Genomic DNA, 21,689 nt, shown 5'->3' on the forward strand with positions numbered 1-21,689 from the left:
ACAAAGAAATACACATACCATCTTTAATTACAGTAAGTCTGCCAAACTTAGAGACACGGCTTTTCAATCTTCCTGCATGCTGACAAAGATGAATGGAAGGACAGAAAAGTGTATATAGCCACGTATCAAACCAAGATCTGAATTTCTAAATTCAGCTCCTGCAACCCTGTTGGGGTCACTTGAAGGTGGATTTGCCATTGTTAACTTGTCCTTCTAAAATAAAGAACAGCTGCTCTCCTAAAATTCAAGAGTAGGCAAACCAAAACACTTTCTAGCTATGGGGTAAAAAATACACTGTTCACATACCCTTCTCTCATCCACTGTAAAACAAATAGAAATTACAGCAAAACCTGCATAATTCATTCAATGGGATGGTTAAGAGCTTTAAAACAAACAAACAACGCCCCTCAAAATATTATTAGAACTCAAAATTTTACTTTTATAATTAAACATTCATTTTGTCTTTGCAACAAAACCATATCAACTCATGCATATAAAAAGCAAACCAAAATTCCATTCAGAAGCTTTCAATGCCAATATATTATGTTGGAAGTTCACAAAGACTGGAGTGTCACAGCCTATACATGGTGTCCAATAGATTCTCCAACCTGCACTTCTTACCAGACTTCCTTTAACTTGGAAATACTAATTTGGTAAAAGGAAGAAAAAGAGTGACCCTTCCTATGTTGTGGTCCAGGGAAAAGGTAGTAAATGGCAAGAGGTCTTAGCTACACTGCTCTTTTTTAATCTCTGGCCAAAGTTTTTGGGTAAAGAGAGACCAGACCATGAGCAAAGCAAAAATTCCTACAGTAACTGAGCTTTCAAGTCAGCCAAAGACTATACAGACACAATCAAGCAGCAGTCAGAAAGTGCTCTTTCTGCATGTCAGCCGCTATCCTTAACCACTGTGCATCTATTTGAACAGTGTTTTTAAAATAACACGTTCTTTCACTTTTCTGCAGTGCCCTTTATATAATTTTTTTTACAATAAAGGCATCAATTATGATCTCCTGCAAACACAGAACTGTAGAATAACTCTGATTAGACACCAAAATTAACATTGTCTCCCCTTCATGTTTAAACATGCTAAAAATCTTGTATAGTGCATTTGAACAATGACAGCTACTATTATTTTTGCTTGTTCAAGGCTTTAACAGTCTATCAGTTCCTTTGCTATACTTTGCACGCATTGCACTGAAACAAATCTTTTATTTAACAGTAAATGTGACCAAATTTTCAATTTTATCAAGCACATTCCTTCAAATAACACAAACCCACAGTTTCTGTAGAATTTATATCCTGTTTTAATGAAATAGTGGATTTGGTTTCTACTGAGTATTTATGCCTTAAAAACAATATATAAAGACAAGAGTTTTATTTTACATTTAAATCAGAAAAAAAATACTGAGGGAGCAAAGCACTGAAACAGAACCCTGGAAGAAGAGAACAGATTCAAAACAGGCCAATCTAAATTGAATTTCTACTTCTAGGAGGAGACCTAAATAATTCTGCTTCTAAGGCTTTCTTTAAGTTGTACTCACCAACAGGCAAAACAGACTATTTTCTTTTGTACAGTGTTACAAGAGCTTAAACAAACACATATAAACCCTACATTTTCCCACATGTAAAGGCATTCAATTTACTTATAGGATCAACAGTGGTACTAAAATGCAATAAATATTTGTGGTTTTTTTAACACAATTATGTAATGTAATATCAATCTTTCATTTGAAACATTTGGCACGTGAAAACCACAAATATATTAGTTCATACTTACAACCAGGACAGACAGCACAAGGCATTCATTTTATAAGCAGCTTGTTTTAGTCTAACTTTAATAGTTCATGCCATTAGCAAAAATAAATAAAATCTATAACTTAAAAACTTCTGCAGGAGATACAACTTACTATTCCTTCTAAAGAACAGGCTAACTCTGTTCAGTTACCTGTATCACAGCATTGCAAAATTCAAGGGAATTCATGAATTGTACAAGGGCTGGTGACAAAAGCCAGTCATCTTTCATCAGGCAGTGCCATTCTTCTCCTTTTTCTTCCAGCTTTGTAGGCAAAGATGAATAGAGGCCACTTAGTCCTGTTGCTAGCACCTGTATTTCAGAAACAGAAGAAGTAAGTTAACTTTCCAACTGTCTGATTGAATGGTAGTACCACAAATGGTTTCTCCTATTAGTTTTAGTAACATAAGGGAATGTTAAGATTAATTTAATTTCCTTTCAAAAAAGTATTGGTACTGGTATTTAGGACAAAGTGATGGAGAAAATCGGGGTGTCCTTTTTTTAATCCAAAGTTATAACTTATTTTTAAATTTTTCTGAACTTATTTTGTGCTTTCCTTCAGTCTCTTTTAGAAACAGCCATGAATGCCATTATCTATTGCTTGTCTTTCATTGGTGATTCAAATGCCACTGCTCAAACATGTATGAAGTCATTTCACACAGAAGCATGAAACATCAGAAATAGAAAGGGAGAGTGCCTGATCAACAAAAATGAAGTTCAGCCTCACTTAGACCACACTTTGATTGCCAAGCACCCAAACTCAGCTGAATCTACTTTAAAAAAAGTAAATATGGCGGTTCATAATTTCCCTTTTTACTTATTTATTTGAAGGCGGGGAATGAAAATATAAAAATGTCTGAAATCAGTTATTATTTAAACAACATTTCCAGTAATACTAAGCTATACAGGTGATTTATGTAGAATGTATCAATGAAGAACAGAAGAGTATTTTTAGTTAAAATTTAGAAAGCATATTTCCAAAAAGGTGTTTAAATTTTGCTGAATGTAGCTAGAGTATGGTATTTTCAGATGCAGTCTTTAATTGGTAAAGTTATTTGAAGTGAGAAACTTTCTAAATATTACTTAGGATTGTATCCTTCCGAGATGATTTCATATGACTTCACAATAATTTTTTAAGATGATTCATTTTAATGGGAACTTTATAACTCAGCCTGATGGCAATCTTTTTATTTTCGTTCAACAGACTCTTCTAAGAATATTTCCTCTTACAAATGGCTGCTTAGCATCTACAGGACTAGACTGTCAAAGCTCAGATGAAATGCAGCTCTTATCTACTAGAAAACACTGGAAAACAAACAGTTGACAATGTTCAGATCAAAGACCAAGGGTTCACAGAAGGTGATCAGGTTTTGATCACACACAAGCACCAGCAATTGTAACTCTTAATCCATACAGTCAGGCAAAGGCTGTCCTTCTGAATACTTTTTTATTCCTAATTCACATAACTTTGAAGATGAATTTATTCTGGCATTGGTAAGTAAGCCAAATATTAAAGGGGAGGGGAGAATACTGTGGAAATTGACTGCTTTAGTACAGTGACATACACAGTTTTATATACACAGATAAAGGACAAAGCTGGACATACCTTAAAAAATTGAGAAGCTAAAGCTATTGAGCTATTGTTCATTTGTACAATCCCATTCTTCTACAATCAGAATCTCTTTGGGATTTTTTTCTTTCTCGCAGTAGAGGAGCGCAGAAAAAAGCTCTTGTAGAACTACCTATACATAACCCACAAAAACACTCTCACAAACCCAGGCTTCCAACAATGAGAGAGTTTGACATTTGTTTGTCTTGTGAACTTCTAACTAATGCAGCCTTGATTTTCCATTGTCTGCTTAAAATTTAATTCCTATTCATAAAAAAAAACGCACTCTCTCAGTATGCAATCTGATTCTCAGAGCTGTGTCCCATCCACGTTTCTCCTTCATATGGGTATTAGCCCTTAAGCACAAGAAGCTGACCTTGAACAAAACATACTACTCTCCACTAAAAGGAGCAATGAACTCACAATCGGTCAATGTCTTGAATTCTTTAGTTTGTCAGACTTACTGAAGTAAGAAGTGACAGATGCAGCCTGCTAAAATCTGTAAAGTTTAGGGAGCTGTTATTTTTGCTATGAAGTACAACACAAATGGAATTATGTTTCTTAAGCATTGAGACAGAATAGCCACAGGAAGCAATTTCATCTCTTTAGATAAAAAATATTTTAAAACATTCATGAAGTATATGGTATAAATAGGGTTACCATCAGAAATTACCAACAGAACAGAGTTTTAATCAGCAATGAAATATTAATGAAAAAAAAATAATCTGAAAGGGATGGAAATGAATGCATTCACATCCTGAAAATTCAAGATAGGTTTTATTTCGTTTTATGCAAAGCAGTGTCCTTTTAAACTTCTTCTAGCATTTGTCATGTCAGCCCTACATGCTCATCTACTTTTACACGCATCTCCAGCAGTTTCTTTCTCACCATTGAGTCATGAGTTTCTCGACAAACCAGTTTATTTGATTTATTTACTTTCTCTTGACTCACAGAAGACACTGACTACATGATTTGTAATTTCAGGCACATCATGTGATTATAATGTGTTGTTAATGCACAATCTATTGCCATCTGGACAATTACTTCCTTTTAATAATTCTGTCTCCTCCCGCATCCACAGTCTTTCTACCTCTATGCAGTGGCAACTTTTCAAGGGCACTGCAGAGCCATCCTTCCTGCTACTATAACAGTTGTTTTCCTAAGCTGCAAGGTATTTACAAAATTTTGTGAGGGACTTTGAGATATTAACCTGCTCAAAATTCTTTAGCAACATTTTTTTTTTTATCATAACACTGAACAGATAATACCTTCAACCATATCGAGAAAAATTTCACATCAAAACACGATAAAAACTATTTGGTGTAAAATCAGAAAACTTTACCGAATAGTTTGCCCAAACATTCCATGTTAAAAACATTTGTTAGTGATGTATCCCACTGCAAACTGTCTCCTTCCTACCTTACAGTTTTTTCAGCTACAGTTTTGAATACCGTGGATCTACGGACAATCCAGATTTTAAAAAGCTGCTGACTAAAGTTATGTCAAAAAACAGCATCAAGAAAACCTTCAGGTTCACGTTGGCACAGATCTTAACACTGATCTGGGTACATGAGGCAGCAGAGATCTATGACCAGGCCTCACCCAGGGGATGCCCATATTATCCAATAAGGCATGGTAAAGAAAACCCTACATGCCAACCCATCCCTAGAAACAGAGATAACATCAAAACAGAGCCACCCAAAATGTCTCTGCTGTCAACACAGAGTACCTGAGGCAACATTTACACTGGTTTCAGTGATATACAGCAATGTCACTGACACCTACAAAATCCTCCATCAGAACAAAAATCTGTTTTTCAGCTCATCACAACTCAAATTCAAAAAAGCTAAGTAAGCTAAATATATGGCATTACATTAAAGTCTTATTATAGACTTAGGCCAGCCTCATTACTGTTCAGAAAAGTCTGATTTTAGCACATTTTGACAAGAAACCTTCCTAATTGGAATGATTGTCGATCATAGCTCCCTGCTGTTGCAAGCTGGCTTTTATCTTCAGTGTAATAAGGCTGGTTATTATTTTTAACTAATTGGAAAATGTAATTATGGAAGTTATAGCGTGGATCCAATAATGGTATCTGTCTTGGGGACAGTTTGAGAACCAATATGATACTCTTTGGCAGTACCTATTAAACAAGGTCAACTGGGGTCTCAAATTGAAGCAGTATTTACAACTGACAAAAGAAACCATTTAGAAGTTTTGTTGTGGAATTTTTAGGTCTCACCTACCCTGCAGGTGTGGCTCTGCCCTACTGCTCAAAGCAATCTCAGAATAAATGGACACCTAAGGCTGGAGCAGCTGTAAAGCAGTGGCAGGGATTTTAGTGCTCTCTCTTTTACAGGTCTCTGCTTTAGTAGCCATGTAAGACTCTCCTCCACTTCATTTTTTCACGATTTATCAAATTAAAATGCAAGCCATGCCGAATATAGAAAAATGACCCACAAGAGCAACTTCTGTACAGAATGATACTTGGGTTTGAACATACCCACTGCACATCTCAGATTGTGATAAGGCATGAAGAAGAAGAAGCAGGTGTTGTTATTCCAGTCTGCTTTAGCTTTAAAACTGTAGTAGCACAGCTTTGTTAGTTAGATCAGATTACTTAACAGCAAGGTAAGTAAAAGTTTTCTATTCATGTAGCAAGATCAATTTGCCAGGTGTAACAATGCAAGGGTGCTACCAAGTTTTGTAACAGAAAATAAGGTAGCAAGATGGTGGTTAGCCAGAGACAGCCACAGAAACATCCAATTTTGTGACAAAGAGCAATATCTCCCTTTTCTCTTGAAAAATTATGACGGTTTTGTAACACTATTACTATTCTCACTCTTGTTGTTTGAACTGTCGAACTGATGTCAGTGTGGGAAGCAGAGCCAGCTTAAACTTGTGCTGCCACCTGAAACAACCACCTCAGGACACCTCACTCCCCTTTCTCACTCCCTTCAGCTCCAGAATCTCAAAGGTGCCTCACAGTGAGACAGAACAGATTTCCCTCCCATTATGTTCTGCTATAACTTCCATCAGTATTCCAATTCCAATTTCCAATTGTGTGACTGCAAAAACACTTGTGTTGGCCCAAAAACACAAGACACTGGTATGGAAACAAGAAGAGTACATTTGACATTGGAGATGGTTTAAACAGCATTGCCATTTGTGAAATAGGTGTTAGCAGAAACAAATGTGCTTACAACACCTCTTTAACAAAAATGACAGAAAAGGAAGAAAGAATGCAGACAAGAGAGTTAGTTTAGTGCTAAAGACCATGTAAAATAGGAACAACTTACTGGGCAAAAATAGGTGTTTTCTGCTATGTGATTTGCAACAAGGTTGTTTTCTGCAGACAGAGACATTATGAAAAGCAGTGCATCCCGGGCCTGTTGGCCTACTGTTCCTTCTCGATGAATGAAGGGGATCAGCAGGGAAAAAATGAGGAAATTGGCAGCTCCTTGGTCCTCACTAGTGTGGAAAAACAGTTCTAAAATGGAAGGATCTTTGGCTATTATAGAGCAGAGCTGGTTCAAGAGGACAACCAACTCTGTTTCCACTGCTGGGGTGGTTGTTCCTGAGCAGGAACTCAGCAACATCATCAAAGGCTTCAAAATGGGCTTGTGATGCAGCAAAGGCTGATGAGACTGGGTTACGAGCATTTCATACATTTTGAGTTGCTCAATTTTTGTCTCATCGGTGAACTCCCGCCGCAGGCTCCAAAGGAAAAGCTTCTCCATGATGTTTTCTGAGACCACAAACTCCAGAATAGGCCCCATCGAGGCATCTTTTGCTTGCTCCTCAATTAATAAGAAAAGCATGTGTTCCACGTAATTTTGGACAGTGCTGGCCTCATCAGGTGAGATTGCCCCATACTTTGCCTGAGTATTTTTCAAAGGATCGTGCTTCTCTAAGATTTTCAGAACCTAAAGAGAAATAAAGACAGATCAGTTTTAATGCACTTGAATGCATCATAAAACGCACACACCTATCACTACAAGGAAAAAAATTATCAAAATTCTTTAACACAAAAAGCATTAAGTCTTTCTATGTTTTCAGATTTAGGAAGTTTGACAGACAAAACCTGAAAGCTTCACATTTGACATGTACAAGGCAAAAATACACTGCTGTTGTTCTCCTTTTATAATAAGCACCTAAATTTGTCATTCACCCTATTCCTGAAAACCAGGGGCTCTCTCAAACATGGACAAAACAGGTTTCTTTAGTGTTCAGAAATGGAGTTTCCATGATGTTTGAAACAAGTTTGTCACAGAGGACTGAAATGAACGGGCCTGTTCTTGAGCCAGAGTAACTGTGCTCAGGAATATCAGTATCATGGGGTGATTTGCACTAGTAAGAGTCGTAGCAGCCCACAGTGCTGTTCTTTGCTTGACATGTTTTATATGATACCAAATGGTCACTGAAGCCCACATACTCTTGCAACTTTCAATATAGTAGTAACAGTCATACCACCAGCACTTCTAACCCTGAATTACATTCTGTTGTGCATGCAAACAATAAAGTTCACTGTCTGAAAAAAAACCCCATTGTGTTTAGCCTTTTTGTGGAGGATAACTGCCACAAAACCATGAAGGAACAGTGGCTCCCCTAAAATGACACATCACTAGTTAGGTGAGAAAAGGTGACTCTTGAATGATGGCTCCTGACTCTGGAAACATCTCAGAAACACCACCATTTGTCTGGCTGGTTTCATGGGAGCGCCAAAGAGCAACAAGAACAGTAGCACAAAAATCAATTTTATCTAAATTGTTAGGTTATTGATACTACTGCAGCAAACAAGACCTTATATTATGGTACTCACAGCAAAACATCTTTGCTTAAAAGCAATTACAATCCTGATGACATGCAAACAATTTTTAGAATATGCTGAAATGTATAATCTACATCTATCCATAATAAACAAGAGTGCATACAGCTTGGCACTGTGCATCTAATTTACTTTAAAGGGATAGGCAAGACTTACCCAGCACAAGGAAAAGAAGCGCAGAAGTCTGCAACAGGGTGCAAGTCACAATGAATCAATAGGAAAGCCTGTAAGAAGATCTAGGCCTTCAATAAGATATCACCATGTCCTACCACTTCCAATTTAGATGCAAATCCAGAGTTCCACGTGTGATTAGTAAGGGCTAACCATACCTTGAAAGGTCAATTACTTTTGCATTTTAAAGACAGTTCAGTGTCATCTACTACATCCTACATGAAAGACAGTTGTTCCTGAGCAATTCAGGATTATTCCAAAAGAAAGAATGAAGCAAATTTGTATTAATGCAGCTTACTTCAATCAATAAAACTAATTAACATTACCTGTGCCCAGTGTGTTCTAAACACTATCATGCATGTTTCTGGGTCAACACCCTGCAGGCTGGGAGCCTGCCTATTTCTGCTGATACTTGTTCCAGAGGACATTATAAAATTTTCACAGGTCGAGCCAACTAGGTCATGCTGAGTTTCTTTTCTAAATCTTCCAGTGAGCTACAGATGTTCAAGCATCATGGTGAGATTGATACCCACAGAAATCTGTTAAAAAGAAAACAAAACCAAAAAGAAACACATATATACCAGTACACATCAAATTATAGTGTCTAACAGAAAAGAACATACTTAAAGAGAACACAAACTTTTCTTCTTTTTATTCAGTTTGAGGATAAATTTTTTTTAAGCATTTTATATGGGATCATCTTAGACTTTTGCTCATAATAGCTTATAATGCTCCAACTTTTGAGATCAGTGACTGAAATAAGGTGCTACTGAAATAAACAAACACAACAGAAGCTTATGCAATAAACATTTTATGCATATCACTGCATTTTTAGTTTCTCGTTTTGATGCTTTAGCCATCTGACCATGTCTCTTCAGAGTTGCTTAGTAACTAACATTGCATAGACTGAACAGGTAAAAAAAAAAGTAGAGGTTACTTTTCCATTTTTTTAAAAAAATATTTTCCAGCAGTAGATATAATTACAAGTTCTTAGAAGTCTTCTGCCAGAAATCATATCATAAACAGTTGAAAACATCTGTAGAGCACCATATTCACATAGAAGGATGCATCTGTATCAGTACCAAAGTAAATAAAATCAAACAACATAATAGATAAAACCTTCATGGTATCCAAAGCCAAATAAATTGAGATGTCATATTAAAGGACTATGAGAATAGGATCAAACATTGAAATATTCCTTTCATCCATTATTTAATATCGTAGATATCTGAGTGTCAAACTAGTTGCACACCTGCAGGGCAAAGTTAAAATGAAACAAAGATTGAGGTCTTGCAGATATTTGAGAGGCTTAAGAGAACATGTTACTCCCTCACGCACCAATATCTAAGTCACACAGCTCCCCCTCCCCCCCTTTTTCTTTTTAGAACGTTTACATTTTTATTCTCCTTTTTGCAAACCAACTAGGCATTCTATTTATTTCAGTTTGGGACCATAGCGAAAAAATCCCAACCAAAAGCTCCCAACAACAAACAGAATTTTTTTGTAGCATAAGCTGCCAAATCCCATGCAGCAATTCTTTGCCAGTATAGAAGGGATTTCTCTGTGCATATCTTAAAAGATGAAAATCTTTTCTCTCTAGTGGACATCTCTGCTCCCTGTATGCGTGCTCTGTTTATATTCTTGAAACTGCACAGGAAAACATCCAGCCTGTCTCAAAAATAGCAGCGACTTTTGCCATTTTAAGAGTCCAAAAATATACAGGGTACAACTGCTAAGATTTCTGAGGCAAGCAAGGAGGTTACGCACTCCCCTGTGTATATAATAAACACACATATATTCATAAGTTCAAGATTCAGTTGCACAATCAGCCTCCCTCCTCCATCCTAACCCTGCCTCTTTCAGCATATACAATGCATTTCTTATGCACTTGCTAAGCACTCTCACACAATACAAGTAACACAACCTAGCCCATCCTTTTTGCAGATAACATATTCTGTATGTGGAGAAGCAAGCATAACCAGCATAAATCCTGCACACTTTATCTGTTTGGGTGACACCACTTCCAGAATGAAGCTGGCACTCCATGCAAACTACTCCCCAGATTATAAACAACCTGGAACCAGATGCAGCAGAGAGGATCATGCACAACCACTAAGAAACAGCTCATGTGTTCATTTACCTGACGACACCTGCCAGTACACTGATACTTCTTAATCAGTCCTGTGAAAATGAACTGTATGTACTGTTTCTACACTACTGATGTTCCTGCAGAGGAAAAACAGAACAAAACACAAAAATAATCAGAGATCAAAGGAGCAAGTGGATTTGAGAACCCAACTTGAGAGACCCAGGATCTGGGTACTTTTATCATTACTTTCTTAAGTAGGATACCACTACACCTTAAATGCACAATTTCTGGCAATGTGTTTGCAACTCTGAGCACTAAATATTTCTACCAAGAAACACTGGAAAAGCATGATGCATGCTTACACGCCATTTAGAAAAAGCCTGCTCTAGGTACTTCGCCTAGTACTATAGCCAATAATCCAAGAAATATTTAACTGACATATACTTCATATCACCTGCCCACTTCCTGCTGGTTCCTCTTTGCCAGCACTCATGCAAATAGAAACTTTTCCATGTTGGTAGAAGTCCAGCAGACTTCTCCAGGGAAGTGTCCTTCACTTTACAACCCTAATTCACCCTTTTAGCAGATCTCTTCTGTGCATGAAGCAAGCAGCTTTGGAAAAACTAATATGATCATGTAATTAAAGATGGTATCATAAGGTGCAGTAAGAGAACTTAATTAACAAAGCAGAGGCAAGCTCCATTCTGGAATTTATGAGTTCTTTCACTTGACAACTTAGAGGCTGTTTCAATGTAGCCTTTGCTTGTTGTTTAAGAATTTAACTAAAAGGAACTGATATTACACATCTACTTATCACATGACGAATTCCATTAGCAGCACAGAATCAGAAACCTCAGATCAGTCTCCAATACTTAAGATAATAAACAACAATAAAGGAGACTATGGCATTCTTCACAGATTCTGATAAAAATCAGTGATGTAAGACTCTCCAGATGCACACAAAGCTCTAGGATGCTACCACACACAGGCGACCCAAACCTATTTAACCCATTACCCTCTCTTCTACTCCCTTCTAATCTGTTTTAACTCTCTGTCCTCCCTAGCCTTTGCAATTTTCTGTCTTCCTCATATTTTTTCTTTGTGCATCTTTCCTATCCCGGCCTCAGATGCTACTCCACAAACATCAAGACAGGATTCTTTCCCTCACCGCCAGACAGACCCTACCCTATCTTTTAGCTCTCTAAACAGACTGCTTTTTGATAGTTCCATACTGGTGCTTCAGATTCATGAAATATTGCCTGCTTCTCTGCACCTATGAAAAGATCTCAAATGAATAGAAATGGTATACATCTTGACACTCATTCAAAATCCGCGAAGATGCCAAGAGGTCCAGTGACAGAGCCACTGTTACGTTTGTGTGTCCAGTAGGAAAGCTCACTTTCCACAAGAGTGCTATTTAGTTATCAATGTTTGTGTAAGAATTTATAACCATCACTATGGCACTGAACATTCAAGTTCTGCCCCTGCTAACAGCTTACTGCCGAGGCAGATGACTGCTGTAGCCAGCACTTGGAGAGTGGACATTTTTCCTACACAAGGATATTCTATGTCCAGCCACCACATAAAAAGAACATCTACAGCCTTGGCAAAAGAAGCCTTCAAGACAAGCAGGTGTCCCCTCATCTCCAGCATAACAACTCCTAAGGTTCTATTTATCCAAGATACTTAAGAGCTTCTTGCTATTTCTCAGTTTGGAAAACGGGAACTCAAATGACAACACAGCAAATTCTCAGATACACAAGTCAACAAAACCTGCCAGCATTTTGGTTCAAATTGCATCTTTGTTAGATGAGTCTAGATCAGAATAGCAAGGACTTTCAGTGTTGCCAACTCTAGAAATGTCTACGCTATCAATCACAGAAACCTTTTAGGAAGGTCCTCTCAAGCTGATGTTTCATGCATCCTGCCTGGTCTATTTACTCTACTTGTTATTACAGACACAAGCACCACCCTATTGCTTGGTAAAGATCTTTGTGAATATGCGACCAACAAACTGTAAAATAGCAAATTCATCTCCAGCATTTATGTTCTATAACTGAAATCTGCACCTAGAAATATATACTGCACATACGTACAATCCCAACATTAAAGCCTCTTTAATAAGAAATAATCCCCAAAAAATAATTTGTTCTGTGTTGACAAACAATAACATCTATAACGTTTCACACTCTCAATGTTTCCTCCTACTTCACAAAAGTGATCATAAACAGACTATACAGAGTATCAAATGAAGAACAAAAATAGCAAATTTAAATAATTAGTGGAAAACAACTTGTCTGCAGCAAACATTGTTGACAAGGGCTTAGTTCACTTGCCTCTAGCCCAGCTGCTGGATCAGAAATCTGAGAGTAATTGAAGAACACAGACATTATCCTCACAGCCTCCCAACTACAGCTTTTTAATCATCTCTAATCTAAAATTAACAAGACAGCATTGCAGACTGCAATGTGCAACAATATTTCTAAGTTCAAATCAATTCCCCTAAGGAAGCAAATATTTCCAGTTTCGAAAGTGTCTTGGGATGCTGGGATTTCCTTAGTAATACAAAACACTAATAGATTGTGTAGGCTTCAAAGACCTCAAACTCTGTAATAGCGTTTCAAAAAGCTTTTGACAACTTAAGTGGTCACAGAACACATCCTAAAAACAGAGTCCCTCTTTAAAAAAGGTAATTGAATTGGAAGAGAGACTATCTTGTAAGATACATTTCAGTGTAACAGCATGCTGTGGTAATAGCAGTGGCAGACAGACTACACTTATTGTAAGCAGATTTTGTTACTGGATTAGGTTTACCTGATTATATTGCAAGACCAAATGTGCAACACTAAATGTAACATCACATCATTCCCTGTGAATTAAATCTCACTTCAATTAAACAAGACAAATAACCTGACCATAATGAGTCCAAAGGTGAGGAAGTAAATTAATTTACAAAACATTAATTCATGCAAGAAAAAGTAGAAGTGAACTCAGGGACCACTAAGAACAAAAGTAACCACTTATTTTAATCAGTTCATGATTAAAATTTTACAATAGTTTAGCCCTTTTCCTCTGCTAAATCCTGATCAAGCTATTACTCCACCATCTGATAACCCTGACAAGTATGAATATACCTCTCATACAGTCCATTCAAAATTTTACTTCCAAAAGCCACTGCTCAGTTTAATACTTTGACTCTGCCACACAGTAATAGAACCTTCTTAGCAGGTAAATTTTTCATATCTTATCTATCAGTTGTTTAACCCTATCACAAGGTCAAGCCCACTTACATATGCCTTCTAGAGCTATTTCAGAACGCTTTAGTACAACTCGGCCTGTTTCCAGTTGAAGAAATGCAGCAGCCCACAAGACTCAGCCATTGGGTTCATGGGAGGATATCTGTGTTCAGTTTTCCTTCAGAAGCCTGGAAGCCATCAGCTCTTCTCGCACAGCTGATTACAGGGCTGAACACCTCAATCAAAAGAAGTACTTATTTTACTGTAAAGTACACTAGGAAGAACAGCCTAGCAGAGAATCCCTTGTAAAGTCTTCTCACAATGGAGTGTCTCTTCCCAAAATTTCACTTTTGCATTTACAAAAAACCAAAACAAACCAGCACAAAAGTCTGCAGGATTGGGGTTTCTCTGGCAATGCATAACAAAGACAAAAGATATGCTGTCTAATACAGTAAGACAGTAAAGAAGGCATAAAATATGCTGCAAGGCTCTGCAATTTATCAAGGTTGTCTGCTGTTGGGACATTAAGATGCCATGCTCAACAATTCACAAACACAAGCAAACCTCTGTTACCAGATGCTGCACACTTTTGCTCTCTACAGGCCAAAGCTTTCCATACTGGCAGTCCAGGTACACAAGAGGCAACAGAGAAGCCTTGATGGCAGAGAAAGAAACAGCACACATCAAAACTTCTTCATGGATCAGTGTAGCATAAAGGGGCTTGAAATCAGACCACTTCAAAGAAGTAGAGGGAAATTATACGGTCTTGCTTATAGCTATGCAATCACACCTCTGCAGTCTCTGATAAGTGGATAAAGGAAGACAGAAGAAAAATGAGTCGTAATTTTTAGCATGCCTCAACTTAGTTTCAACTTAAAAGGGACCTTGTTCAGGATTTGTTTACTTTTGATTGAAAAGAAAGTCTTCTGCATGAATTTGTCAGAATTTCTTTAGGAACTATGATCAGGGAGAGGGTTTAAATCTTACTAACAATAGTGTTTCAAAGGAAGACATCAATGCTTTCAAAGAAAAGGATTCATAGTGTTTGTGCCGAAGTTTTGCTGCAAAACCAAAGCCTAGGAAGAACAGTCACATCCCCACCCTTAACAATCCTATACAATTACCACCAGAGTGCAGAAGGATTACCTGTTGTTCACTGGAGAGCAGTAGGTCTGCAGTAGGCAACTGCAAAACAGTGGTTAAAAGTCACTGCATCACAGAATTCTTCTTATTTTCATTAACTCCTACTCACCTTCAGAAGCTCTACTAGCAAGAAAGCAGAATCAGATTACTAGCAGGATCATTTAAACTTTGTGAACAATCATCTTCCTTCTTCATTTGTTGTTTCATATGTCAGTGCTGCAGTCCCAATTTCTCCTGTCCTTTGTCTACCGCAAGCAAGCATTTCACATTTAGGCAGCTTTCTTCAATCCAGCTTTTCTACCCAGTATTTGCAAAGATGTTAAGCTTTCCATGTGTAGGTGGGACAAAATACATTTTACACTGATAAAGCTATCTGCTTAAAAGCCTAACAGAGAATGAGTCACCACAAATTGTAAAGCAATGTAGTTAACCAAAGTATCAATCTGTTCTCATCAAGCACAATTTAATCCAACCTGCTAACATGAAAGTAAGAATGTCTTGTGCCTTGTCCCCACAGAGACTGCCTAACGATCACTCTCATGAGAGAAATTGCACAGAGTATGTTTTATAATGAGACAAAAAATCTTCCTGTCCCATCTACAGTCAGTCTGCTTCAGTTAAAAATTCATCTTCTATCAAATATCTGGGGAGCTACACTCCTCACATACTTATTGTAGATTCACATTAGCTCAACTGGGCTACTACTAAGCTCTTCATGTGATCTATATAATCTTATAGTATTATACATCAGGAAGTCTAGGTTCCAGCATTAAATAACTCCATGGTTCTCCAGACACATGAACAGGCAACTCCCCCGCAGCAAGCAAGCAGCAGTGATGCACCAAGGCCCAGCTGACAGCCCCAGCCCAGCAGTGCTACACTGGCATAAACAGGCTTGCTTCAAGGGCAAGCAACAGGATCAACTCCTGCTGGCAGCCTATTCACTGGGACACAGGCTAAGCCACACCCCAGGCCCTCAGAGGCTCCTGCTGCACGGGTCAGCCAAAATCAAAGAACAGAGATGCCAGTTAGGTAGTATGGTCCAATATGCATGGAAGGATTAGGCTAAAATTACATCCAGTGTACCCTGGAAGATAAACAGCTAACCAGCAAAGATGGTTCATCAAAGGTCATACTACCAGGTTCATCAAAGGTCACAGAAGAGAAATGGCACTTACTGCTCAAGAAAACAGGAATTAAGCAACATCAAATACTTGACAGAGACCTTGACTTGCTCAGGAAAGGCCCGATTTACCTGTTACACCACAGGGTATGTTCATCTACCATACTCATTTGCACACAGGCAATTTCACTGGAACTTGAGAGCATACAATTACTGAAGCTATGTTTGCAAAGTCCCAGGAGGAATGAACTACATATTCATATCCCTAGGTCATAATTCTGAAGCTAGATAAAGAAAAAAAATATGGTTGTTATATTAATGGTATGACTTGAATCTTTTTATGAGAGATAAGGCATATAATAAACCTGTTTCTCTGTTGCACTTTATATCCTCACATTTAGCCTACTACAGAAAGGCAACAATTCAGTAACAATTAGGGATTCATTAGATTACATTGGTTAAAAACGTAATAAAAACCCAGCAGCTAGGGTTCTTAAAATCCAAGATAGAAACCTCTCTCTTCCTAATGGCATTCTGGCACCGTATGACTGAGGTGTCTAGTCTACTACTAGAATATAGGATATTAAAAATGAATTTTTTAAAAAAGGCCTTAAGATGGCAGTTCAGAAGAGCTCTTTTCTACCTACACACTAAAGAATGTAGATGTCATTGTACTGAAATCAGCTCAAAGGCTTTAGCTTTGCTGGTTCATTCCCACATCACCAACAAAATTGATGACCCCAGAGAAGACTACTTCCACAGAAAACCAAGTCATAAAAATGTCCAAGGCCCACAGAAAAAAGCATTTGGTGTTGTACTGTGTGAGACAGACATCACAAGCAAAACAAACCTCAGTTTAAAACTTTGTACTGCATATGTTTCCATACCAAGTTTCAAAGAGAAACAACACAACCCCAGAGGGCACAGCACAAGTCACTGAGTGAATGAATCTGCTCTCCATTACTTCACATATAGTCAATTACAAATATGCCATGCTATGTCTAGATTAGTCAATTTTTGCCATAATTGAAGTGAATTACTGCTAAAATTTGTTGTCAAAGTCCTCATCTTTATTAGGAATATGTACAGGGTTTATTTCAAAATTCATCAGTATCCAGGAGTGGGAGGGAGCAACACATCAGAAAGCAGACATTTGACAAAACCTACTTTGTTCTTATTATGCCAGTGGAAGAAAGAAATCAAAGTGACCCATGCACTCTGTGCATCAATTTTGCTTTCCAACATAATTCTGACACCTGTGTGACACACAAACCCAGCTCCAACATGCTCACAATTTAGAGAAACCACATGCTTCCTGAAGATGCGATGCTGAAGTGATGGACCGTTTTTTTGTGGTTTAGATTGTTTTTTGAGAAAGGTAAAACAGTTTCTGTAGCTAAAAGTATAAAATAAATTCATAGGAAATTATTAAGTTACCTTTCTAGAAAGCCTTCCTGACAGGAAGATGAATGAGACCAGCAAAGCAGTAGAAGACTCTACACTCTGAAGATTTAAAACTATTTTCAGAACACTAGCACACAGTACAGGAAATACTACCTTCCCAAGAGAAAGACAGTCTAGAAAAATGTTATCAATATACCTATAATTATCATATGTAGATTACAGAAAACAAGATTAAGCTATATATTTTATGGCTACAGCAATAATATGTAAGACGATTTTTCAAGTGATTTGTACAACATGTCAAATTACTCATTATAATAAGCATAAGAAGTCCAAGAATAATGTTCTCAAGTGTACAAAGTGACATTAAAGAAGATGTGTGTGCTTTCCGCACTGATCACAATAAAATGCAAATACACATATATTTTAAACATTTTGTGTTTCATGATACAGAAGCCACAATTCTTTTTTAATTTCCACACTCTGAGTTGATTCTGCAGATTCTAAATATAGTTCAAACACAAGAATCAGCAGCAAAACAGCATTAAGACTACCTTGATTATTTGACCAATAAACAAAGAAACCAAACAACAATCAATCCTCCCAAGAGGCCTGTTGCCAAGTTTGCACTGAGAAAAGAACTTCCAGCTCTGCAGATGGAATTGCCCTCTTGTTCACATGCACATGATACATCTCTCTATGTTTCTCTTTCACACTAAAAGCACCAGAAAAGGACATAATATTCCATAAAATCAAAATTTTTATGTATAGAATGGTTATTGCATAGTTGTTAACATAATACTTAGTCTATAATCATATTTATTTCTCCTCCCAAAACTTCATTTGCAATACAAAGTTCTCTTTTTCCTGGAAAAAATCAGTTTATAACTCTATCGAAATTTATGCAGCTATAACACAGTAAAACCCTTCTATACCCCTCAATATGTTCATTATAGTACACAGACTGTAATAACTGACTAGATAACTTGAATTTGTCATTTATCTTCTGTACACAGTTACTGAAACTATTCATTTTAGAGATAATTACCACCCCAAGCTACTTATCCACCAAGTCAATATTATTTCCTACACTCTGAAATGATGGCATGTTAGTGACATGGTGAACTAATGAACAAAGAGAATGACCAAAAGCATCCTGTTACAGAGCTTCAGGACAACTGTTTCAGTGCACTCTAGGATGGCAAAAGCCCATCACAAATTACTCCTCAAACCTGCCAACTTAATGAGCTACTAAAATCTGAAATGTTGTTTTCTTATCTTGCCCTATGTATATCTATTGCCTCATATTAAATAAGTAGGCTTTGCGTCAAAACGTTATACTTAGTGGATTGATACTTTAAAACCATAAATGTTGGCATTCTTTCCTTCTTTAAAAGAATCGAAAGATAGAAACAACAGAACTCTGTGAACCAATATTGTTTGCATCAGACATTTCCAATTTAGCTTGGAGAAAGCTCCAAAAACTAGTAAACTTCCTCTGTCCTAAATTATGTTCAAGTCTGACAAAGAGAAAGCCCCTTGCAAAATTCTTTTTATGATTTGCAATTGTCAAATTTGGGCAAAACCACTCAATAAACATTAGCGTTTAAGATGAGACACACAAATCATTATATCTCACTGTACACTGAAAAACAAAGGGGTGGAAAAATAAAAGAGGGGAAAAAAAAGGCAAAATAAACACTTCCTTACAAAATCCTGTCCTACCTCTCCAACTCCCCATTCCTAATGCACAAAACCCCAGGTATTCATGTCATAGGAAACATTGCTCTCCCTCTTCCTTTCTATTCCATCTCAGAGCAGACAAGCAGAAGTTGAAGACTCATGTTATATTAATTCCTATAACAAAGAACCTCAATTAAATAACTTATCTATGAGCATAGTTCCATGGAAAAACAACCTTGGCCCCTGCATTGACACTCTTAATTTAATGTATTAGTACAGATCTGCATGTTGGGTGGACTTTGGCAGACAACAATTTCCTACACGTATGTTAAATTTTTTGCCTTTAATACATATGGTAGTAAACAAGAAAATCCAAAATTGAGTGTTGGCACTTCTATGATGTTTAGTGCATAAAAAGCCAGATCAAAGAAAAATCTACAGGTTATTTGTATTTCCATTTCTATTTAGTTACATTGCATCTTTTACAGGTGGTAGATGTTTTTCCCTTGAAGCTTCTCCAGCTTTCCTAGGAATAAAATTATTTGTGTCATGTACACAGTGTTAGGTTTTCCATTATGCAGAGTGCAAATTAATTCTGCATCTCTGATCTCCTAATATAAGGCTACTCTACTGTGAAAATATTTTACACTCTTACACCACCTAGTCTTCTGCAACTGAAAACTGAATATCATTACAGCATCTCCCGTTCCTGTGAATGCCTTTCCCTGGATAATAAAACATATGGATGCATAGGCCCAAAATGAAACATATATAGTCTGTATAACACCTGTCTCAGACATGTTGCCAGCACGCAAAAAAAACCCAAAACAAAACAACCCAACTGATAAACCATCAGAAAAACAATTTATAAAAAAAAAAAAAAAAAAAAAAAAAAATGTAATCTGACACTTTGATAACAATTCTGTATAATTTTTTTTTGGTCTTGCCTTTGAACCTTTGAGAAAACATGAGCAAAAATACAGGTGTCTTTCTAGTCCAGGAAGGAATGCAGATAAACTAGCAACTGTCACACCCTAGAGAGTAAAAGAAGGCAAATAACCTAACAAATTGCAAATGAAAGCTATTCATCTTATAAAAGGAGTGCTCTGAAAAACACAGAACCTCACGAATGTATCTACTAAAAGGTGAAGCAAGTATCAGAGTCAAGTAAAAATTAAATCTAATTACTATTTAAGCTTTTTAACACTTGGAATGACCAACACTGAAACCCTAGTAAATAAGAGAGTTGGATGTCAGCCCTGGCAGGACTGCTTCTCGGCATCGACAACCAAAGTCAAACCACAGCCTCTCCCATCTAATTTTGTAACACCTATGGAGGCTTCCACAGGCGTGGGAAAGCACAGGTTCCACCCATCACCAAGTTGTTCATTCCTGTCTGCACAGTTCTGAAAGTGAGGAGTGTCTGTGTATGTCTTGGGGAGCCCTGCAGCTTCTCACCTCCACTTCTGTCCTTCCGTGTGAGGCTGCCAGAGCTGCAGAAGCTACAGTATCCCACATTCAGATCTGACACACCAGTCCTCAGAGAGCTCCCAGGCTGAAGACAGAAGCAGCTCACAGAGGCACGAGACAGTCTGTCTGTATGCACAGACCTTGAACAGCTGTCAGCTGTAACCACGGCACGTTTGGAAGTGAGACCTCCTACTTTATTCCTGAGGACATGGTTCTTGACACTGAATTTAAAAATTTATGATTATTCTTCCACCCTTTGACTTGTAGAAAGCATATGTCAAACCAATTTTTTTGTTTTGATGCATCAGTTATGAAAGCACTTAAGAATATGCCAAATTGTTACATCATTCACCAGCTATCCCTCTGCTAAAACAAAACTCACCGTATTTCTACCATCACCACATACACTGCAATCTCCATTCTGTTTTATCTTCACCTCGCCCCACATTATATTTGCATAACATTATACTTGCACAGTAACTCATGCCACAGCCACTGCAATAATGAAGCCCTTTCTTCCTGTTTCAGAACTGTCAGGTAGCTCAGACATCCCTGCTGTTCTCAAGGAGACTTTTACTCTGGAAGACATTATCCTCAGCCCTGAGAATCACAGAGTGTCTCAGGAAGCACTTTGGTGACTTTATGAAGCATTTGCATTCAACCAAGTCTCTGTGCTGAAAAAACTAACTGAAAATAAATGCTGCTACTAGTAAGTCAGCATAAAACCAAATATATATGACAAATTAATGAAGGATAGAAGGAAAACCTGCCCTTGTGAGACCACACCTGGAATACTGCACCCAGGTCTACAGTTCTTAGCACAAGAAAGATGTGGACCTGTTAGGGCAGGTCCAGAGGAGGGCCATAAAGATGACCTGAAGGCTAGAGCAGCTCTTCTACAAAGACAGGCTGAGAGAGCTGTGAAGATTCCAGGGAGACTTCACTAAAGCTTTCCAGTACTTTAATGGGTCTTACAAAGAGGAGGAAGAGCAATTTTTTGCATGGACAGACAGTGATAGGACAAGGGAAAATGTTTCTGAACTACAAGAGGTGTTTAGATTAGGCCATAGGAAGAAATTCTTTATTCAGAGGGTAGTGAGACAGTGGAACAGCTGCGTGGAGAAGTTGTGGATGCCGAATC

General features: G+C 37.6%; 1 protein-coding gene across 4 annotated transcripts in view; it reads right to left on the reverse strand.

Annotated features, from left to right (window-relative positions):
• The window catches only part of FHIP1A (FHF complex subunit HOOK interacting protein 1A), an 82,784-nt gene that overhangs the window by 25,628 nt on the left and 35,467 nt on the right, over nt 1–21,689 (reverse strand). For 3 of the 4 annotated variants that reach the window (XM_063422665.1, XM_063422666.1, XM_063422664.1), the window contains 3 exons: nt 8,727–8,939; nt 6,701–7,327; nt 1,946–2,104 (listed from right to left, as the gene is read on the reverse strand). In XM_063422665.1, the coding sequence (XP_063278735.1) occupies nt 1,946–2,104; nt 6,701–7,327; nt 8,727–8,828 (888 nt within the window). In that variant the 5' untranslated portion in view covers nt 8,829–8,939. Of the gene's footprint in view, nt 1–1,945; nt 2,105–6,700; nt 7,328–8,726; nt 8,940–10,540; nt 10,618–21,689 lie in introns of those variants that run through there. The other variant, XM_063422667.1, reaches the window with a different exon arrangement.

This window comes from Prinia subflava, chromosome Z, assembly GCF_021018805.1.
Source record: "Prinia subflava isolate CZ2003 ecotype Zambia chromosome Z, Cam_Psub_1.2, whole genome shotgun sequence".
NCBI classification, from domain to species: domain Eukaryota; kingdom Metazoa; phylum Chordata; class Aves; order Passeriformes; family Cisticolidae; genus Prinia; species Prinia subflava.